The following is a 7,570-nucleotide window of genomic DNA, read 5'->3' as shown; positions in this document are numbered from 1 at the left end:
TAAGTCTCCTGAATCTCCTGTTTCTGATTCTAATATTATTTCCTCTCATGATTTGTCTATTTCTTCTGATATCTCTAATGACTTACCCATTGCTTCTACTTCTGATGACTTACCTATTGCTCTTAGAAAAGGAAAAAGATCTTGTCACAAGAAAACTTGTTCCTCCTGTTCCTCTTGTACTCAATACCCTATCTCCCACTTTGTTTCCTCTGCTAATCTTTCTGTGCAGCACAAAAGCTTTGTTTCAGCACTAGATTCTATTGCAATCCCAAAATCAGTACATGAAGCCTTGAAAGATAGGAATTGGGCTCAAGCCATGCAAGAGGAGATGAATGCTTTGGAGAAAAATAAAACATGGGAGGTTATTGATAGACCCAACGGAAAGAAAGCAGTAGGGTGCAGATGGGTTTATGCCCTGAAATATAATTCTGATGGCACTCTTGAGAGATATAAGGCTCGATTAGTGGCCAAAGGTTACACTCAAACCTATGGCATTGATTATGAAGAAACCTTTACTCCAGTTGCAAAGATGAATACAGTGAGAATCTTGTTATCCCTTGCTGCCCATTACAATTGGGATATAAATCAATTTGATGTGAAAAATGCTTTCCTCAATGGTGAGTTAGAAGAAGAAGTCTACATGGAAATCCCGTCTGGTTTTGATTCTGTGAAGGGGGAAAATAAAGTTTGTAGATTAAAAAAGGCCTTGTATGGATTGAAGCAGTCACCTCGTGCTTGGTTTGGAAGATTTACTAAGGTTATGATGACCTTAGGATACAGACAGAGCCAAGGAGATCACACTCTTTTCTTCAAGCACTCCCAAAATGGGAAGCTTACTATGCTCCTTGTATATGTTGATGATATTATTATCACAGGTGATGATTTTGTGGAGAGACAGATTCTGCAAACACGGCTTGCCTCTGAGTTTGAAATCAAAGACCTTGGGAAACTGAGATATTTCCTAGGGATAGAAGTAGCTCATTCAAGCAAAGGAATTTTTATCAGCCAGAGGAAATATGTTCTTGATCTTCTCAAAGAAGCAGAAAAGCTCGGGTGCAAACCCTCTAATACTCCTATTGAGCAGAATCACAAGATGGGCTATGAAGAAGAGAGTCCTCCAGTTGATAAAGGACAATATCAACGGCTAGTTGGGAAATTGATATATCTGGCCCATACTAGACCAGACCTAGCTTATGCTGTTAGTGTTGTCAGTCAGTTTATGCACGATCCAAAAGAAAAACACATGCAGGCAGTAGAGAGAATTCTTCAGTATCTTAAAGGTACTCCTGGTAAAGGATTGTTATTCCGACGTGATGGCAATCTATCTTTAGAAGTCTACACAGATGCTGATTATGCTGGATCCGTGACTGACCGTCGTTCTACCACTGGTTATTGCATGTTTCTTTGCGGTAACTTGGTGACATGGAGAAGTAAGAAACAAGATGTGGTTGCCAGATCAAGTGCAGAAGCTGAATTTCGAGCTATGGCTCAAGGCATTTGTGAGTTACTGTGGCTGAAAATTGTTCTTGATGATCTCAAAATAAAATGTGAGGGACCTATGAAGCTGCTATGTGATAATAAGTCCGCTATTTGTATAGCTCATAATCCAGTTCAACATGATCGGACTAAACATATTGAGGTTGACCGCCATTTCATCAAAGAGAAACTTGATAGCGGGTTGATTACCACTCCATACATTCCCACTGGGCGTCAATTGGCTGATCTATTAACAAAGGGGCTTCCTTCAGACAGATTTCAAGAACTTACTAGCAAGCTGGGAATGATAAATATCTATTCCTCAGCTTGAGGGGGAGTGTTGTAAATAATATTGATTTAGTTATTATTTAGTTTTTATTTAGTCATTTATTGTTGTATTGGGCCAAGCCCTTTGTTGTATTGGGCCAAGCCCATTAGGTTAAAAGTAGGTCAAATATTCTCTATAAATAGAGAACCCTTTGTACAGATTATTTACAATTCTATAATATATTAGAATACCATTTTTCAAGTGATACGTTTATTGCAAAGGTTTGTTCAAAGGGTCACATTTTATATTAACCAATTATTAAACTCAATTAATTACTCTTTTAGCTACAAAGTAACAAAAAACTGAAGTAACTTGATTCAACTGAATTAACCATTTCTTAAACTGATACTCACATGCCTGAATTATAACATTCCACGTATCACATCTTATGAGGTATTTCAATTTTCAACCACACCACTTGTGAGTTGGATAGAATTTCCCTTTGTTGAGGAAGATCTTTCTTGGCAAGTAACTGTTAAGATATAAAAAAAATTTGTTTGGGAAAAAAAAATGTATGATTTTAATTTGAATAAATTTTTTTATTAGTAAATGCTTTGTTATCCAAATACAAATTTTAGTTGAAATTGATGGTTTGTTTAAGTTATAAATAACGCTAAACTTTCTTCTTCTTCTTTTCATTTTTTTTTTTTTTTTTTAAAAAAAAGAACTAGGGTCTTTATTGGAGACCAATAAAGAAGTGTTTTTTTTTTTTTTTTGGTACAATAAAGAAGTGGTTACAGATCATTGGAATTTTATCTAGTCTCTTTGTGTCACATTAGACCAAATGCATATAAGAAAATTACCAAGACTTTAAGGCTTTAGATCATTGGAATTAAATAATCTGTCTCCTATATAGTTTTCTGTAACATGAAATACTAGAAACGTAAAAAAAAGTATATTTCTATTTTGGTAAGCAGTATTATTTCTTGTTTTTTATTAACTATTCAACAGATTTATTGACTGACAAAAAATTAGTAATGAAGCATACCAAAAAAAAAAAAATTTAGAAATGAGATGTGAAAGGCGAATTTTTTTCTTTATCAATAATGATGGAAACTTTGTCTTATTCTAAATCAGCAAACATGTGGGAATGAATTGTCTCGTGTGTAATTGAATATGATCCCTTTTGTCATATTAGAAAATGTCGATTGTTTATAGACAAATTAATGATTTTTACTATTCAACTCTCTATCCCAATACTTTTTTTTAAAATTTCTAATCACCGATGTTTTTTTATAAATGGTTAAAATCTTCTCGCTGATTATGTTAAATCACACAAGACATAATTCCTTTCATGAGATGAATGAGGTTGAAGTGAAACCAGCGTCACCCAGCTGTAAAGCCCGGAAAAGCAAATTTTAAAAGATGTGTGTTAGATACGGACATGTTCTGATACGCGAGCAATATTTAGGGACACACGGTCAATGCTTCAACACACATTCGACACATTTTTTTTAGATCTAGATTTTATTTTATTAACTAAATATGAAAAAATAATTCATGAATTAATTTTTTTCTGTTATAAAATTTGACATGAAAAATTAACAAGTTACCAAAAATTATTTTTATTTATATTTATATTATGAAATTTGAATATTTGATTGATTATATTAATTAATATGGACTGTAATATATATTAAATATAACTTATATTATATATTAAGAATATTATTTAATATTAAAATATGTTCCAACATGTCAAAATATAATATTTTTTAAAATTAATATATTGACATCACTACAAGAAAAAAGTTTATTTGTGACAAAAATTTTCATCACAAATTTTGTCACAAATGACAATTTTCGACACAAATAATCAAATTTCGTCACAAATAAATTTGCGACTTAGAAATTTGTGACGAAATTTCATATGTAGTGACGAAATTTGTGACACTAATAAGATTTTTTCTTGTAGTGCATGTCATATCTAACATCCCATGTCATTGCAATATAGTCGGCCAGCACAAACTGAGGATAGTGAATTTGAATCATATTTGAAGAGATCGAAAGTGTCAATGAGCTAACATCCATTCACGTGGGGTCCTTGATATTTTAACGACAAGTGACACCATGCCCCATGTAACAGAAAGAAACAAAAGTAATTGACATGTATAAATAGCGCCGTTGCGGTAGGTCATGTAACCAAACAAACGAGTACTATAAAAGAAACCAAATTTTGGTAGGGTAGTGTCAATTGTCCCCCAGTCATGCCTAGTAGTAGTAGTACTAGGAACCCTCTTCTTGTTGGGCGTGTGATTGGAGGTGTATTGGACCCTTTTGAAAGTTCTATTCCTACGAGAGTCACCTACAACAATAGAGATGTGAGTAATGGCTGTGAATTCAAACCTTCCGAAGTTGTCAACCAACCAAGAGTAAGTATTGGTGGTGATGACCTCAGAAACTTCTATACTCTGGTAATTATGTCCCATGACTCATTCTACTGCTCTCTCTCTCTCTCTCTATATAGTAGATGTTAAAATTAATATAGTGGTTTCTAGCTTAATCCTATTTGATTTCATTTCTTTCACCACAGATTGCGGTGGACCCAGATGCACCTAGTCCAAGTGACCCCAATTTGAGGGAATACCTTCATTGGTGAGCGACAAATTGTGCTTCCAACATGCCTTATATATATAAGAAGAGGTAGGATCCTTTGACACCGGTGTCAAATTTGAAGTTTGACACCTCATCTGAGAGCCGTTAGATCAAAAAAGATCAATGGCATCACATGCTTACAAACCAGAGTCGTTGATCTTTTTTGATCTAACGACCCTCAGATGAGGTGTCAAACTTCAAATTTGACACCGGTGTCAAAGGATCCTACCTCATATAAGAATTCGTTTATAATTTTTTTTTACAAATTACACTAAGTATGACTGGTCAGACATAATATAGTTTGTAAAAAAAAATGTTTGTTAATATAACCCTACTTATATATATATATATATATATATATATATATATATATATATATATGATGATCCTCTGACATTAGTGTCAAATTTTAAATTTGACACCTCATTTGATAGCGGTTAGATAAAAAAAAAATCAACGACTCTGATTTGTAAGCATATGACACCATTGATCTTTTTTTATCTAACGGCTATCAGATGAGATGTCAAATTTGAAATTTGACACCAGTGTCAAGGGATCCTACCTCTATATATATATATATATAGGGAAAAATATTTCTATAGCCACTTTAGATAAGGTTATCTACAGCTACCCTTTTTAACTAAGTACGACCGGTCGTACTTAGTTATAACAATAAAACTGCTCTTTTTTTCTCTCTCCTCAGACATTGTCGGCTGACGTGGCGGAGAGAGAAAATGCACTTTTAATGTACGACCGGTCGTACTTAGTTAAAAAGGAGTAGCTGTAGACAACCTTATTTAAAGTGGCTGCAGAAAAGTTCGATATCTTATCCGAGTGTCGTTAGATCAAAAAAGATCAACGGCGTCACATACTTACAAATCAAAGTCGTTAGATCAAGACAAGATTAACGACTCTCAGGTGAGATGTAATAGGATCCTCTATATATATGTCTCTTGTGTGTGAACTGATTTTCTACCTTTATACTTCAGTTTTATACTTCAGTTTTGTAATATTATACCTCTCTTTTCTCAATGTATTTCAGGTTGGTAACTGATATTCCAGCAACTACTGGGCCTACTTTCGGTATGTATGAATTTTGTACTTGACAACTTTGATAGATTAATAGATCAAAAAATTCAATCATTTATTATTAAATTAATAGTCAACAATTAAATTGATTATTCTTTTCGTTTTACAAGTTGTCATTAAAATTATTACATTTGATCTGTCAATAAGAGATGGATGGAATTTTTACATGGCATTTTCACGTTAAAATAACACATTAGAGAATCAATTTCCTACTTAAGTATTAAACCTATCATTTTTGTGCTTAAAACTTTCCAGACCATTACAGAAAAAAAAAAAAAAATCTTAATGCTAAACTGAAATATATTATTACATGATTATATTTTGGGAAAATATTTTCTCCTTTTAAAGAAATTTTTTTTTCTCATGTTAGTGACTCATACCATAAGTGGGTCCCACCTTGAAACTTTTTCTCTCTCCACTATTTTGTGGGCCACACTTATATTATGAGTCAGTAACATGAGAACAGTTTTCTTCTTTAAAAGGAGAAAATGTTTTCCCTTATATATTATAATGACACGTTTGCATTATTTGCACAGGTCATGAGGCTGTAACTTACGAAAATCCACGACCCTTGATGGGGATTCATCGTATTATCTTTGTGTTATTTCGTCAACTGGGTAGGCAAACAGTATATGCTCCAGGATGGCGCCAGAATTTCAATACTAGAGAATTTGCTGAACTTTACAATCTTGGATTGCCAGTTGCTGCTGTCTATTATAACATTCAGAGGGAGGGTGGCTCTGGTGGAAGAAGGTTATATTGAAAAGCTTAATTTAGCTAAGAAAATTAGATAATTGAAGAAATAAACCAAGTCCGAAGCTTCCATAAGGGTTTTGGATTCAAAATCAACATATACCAAATCAATATGTTCAAAAGATATATTAATTGTTGCTTTGTAACTGAGTTTTGAACATATTTGGTTCATAATATGTATTAATTATCAATTGAGAAAAGTTAAAGATATATGTAAAAGTCGAACATGAGCTTAGCTCAAATTAAATGATAGAATATGTATACTTTGGCTTCCCATTTTAACCACTACGTTCCGATATATTATTTCATATGTACGTAGTTGCAATGAATATCTTATGTTATAATTTTACTCTTCCGAAAAAAAAATAAAAAAAAATCAACCAGAATCAGAAACGATCAAGGACCATGCATAAAGTTGAATATAAAAGCGCTTATAATTAGTAGATATATATATATATATATATATATATATATATATATATATATATATATATATATATTTTTTTTTGGAATATCTTAAACTTAGGCAAGTTGCTTTCTACGTAATAAGGTGGGCTTCGTGTCGTTTCTGGATTGGTGCAGATGTACAAAATGTTCCTTAAACGACAATTGGTCTAAATGAAATGAATGAACCGAATTTAACCTTAATGGCATGTAGGTTTTAACATATATAAGGTGGGCTTCCTGTCGTTTCTGGATTGATGTAGATGTACAAAATGTTCCTTAAACGACAATTGGTCTAAATGCAATGAATGAACCGAATATAACCTCAAAGCATCGTATTTAGATACGAAAGGTGAAGGTACAGATACTTTGAAGGTATTAACTTTTTTTGTGTGTGTCTGTTATGTTTCAATTTCATCGTACAACGTTGAATTTTGACGGAAATTGCCTATCACATTTAAGCATCTTACTTTTGTAAAACTTAATATCTGGTGTTTTTGTTAGATAGTTTTATCACTGGATCATTGGCCCAGATTCATGCTTCATTTATTAATAAAAGATAAAACTAGTTTATTATCCGTGTGTGATGGACGCAGAAAAAAAAAATCAATTTGTTTGTTTCGTAAGAGTTAACGTAAATTTTAAATAAATTTTACCAATAAAAGCTTTTAGGACATAATTATTAAACAAATAATTAAAAAATAAAATAGATAAGGGATTTGTAACTAAATATTGAATGATGTCTATAATAGACTCTAAGAATGTTATAGTGACTCTAAAACTCTGTAATAATAAATTTCTTGGAAGAGATTTCAGGGGTGTAACACCCCGCGTATACCCAGTTTGTTAACATGTGATCGTATTAAGCCACGCTTAATAAAATAT

At 32.5% G+C, this 7,570-nt stretch overlaps 1 protein-coding gene across 1 annotated transcript; it reads left to right on the top strand.

Annotated features, from left to right (window-relative positions):
- The first annotated feature begins 3,962 nt into the window (after window positions 1–3,962).
- On the top strand, window positions 3,963–6,467 carry LOC133296303 (protein FLOWERING LOCUS T-like). The gene is made up of 4 exons (XM_061495264.1): window positions 3,963–4,218; window positions 4,338–4,399; window positions 5,442–5,482; window positions 6,025–6,467. The coding sequence occupies exons 1-4, from the start codon at window positions 4,012–4,014 to the stop codon at window positions 6,249–6,251; spliced, it is 537 nt and encodes a 178-aa protein (XP_061351248.1). The 5' UTR covers window positions 3,963–4,011; the 3' UTR covers window positions 6,252–6,467.
- Window positions 6,468–7,570: the final 1,103 nt, after the last annotated feature.

This window comes from Gastrolobium bilobum, unplaced genomic scaffold, assembly GCF_033153095.1.
Source record: "Gastrolobium bilobum isolate Gb01-03AN ecotype WA unplaced genomic scaffold, APGP_CSIRO_Gbil_v1 utg1801, whole genome shotgun sequence".
NCBI lineage: Eukaryota > Viridiplantae > Streptophyta > Magnoliopsida > Fabales > Fabaceae > Gastrolobium > Gastrolobium bilobum.
The sequence above is the reverse complement of the archived record's forward strand: the minus strand, read 5'-3'. Positions and strand labels throughout refer to the sequence as shown.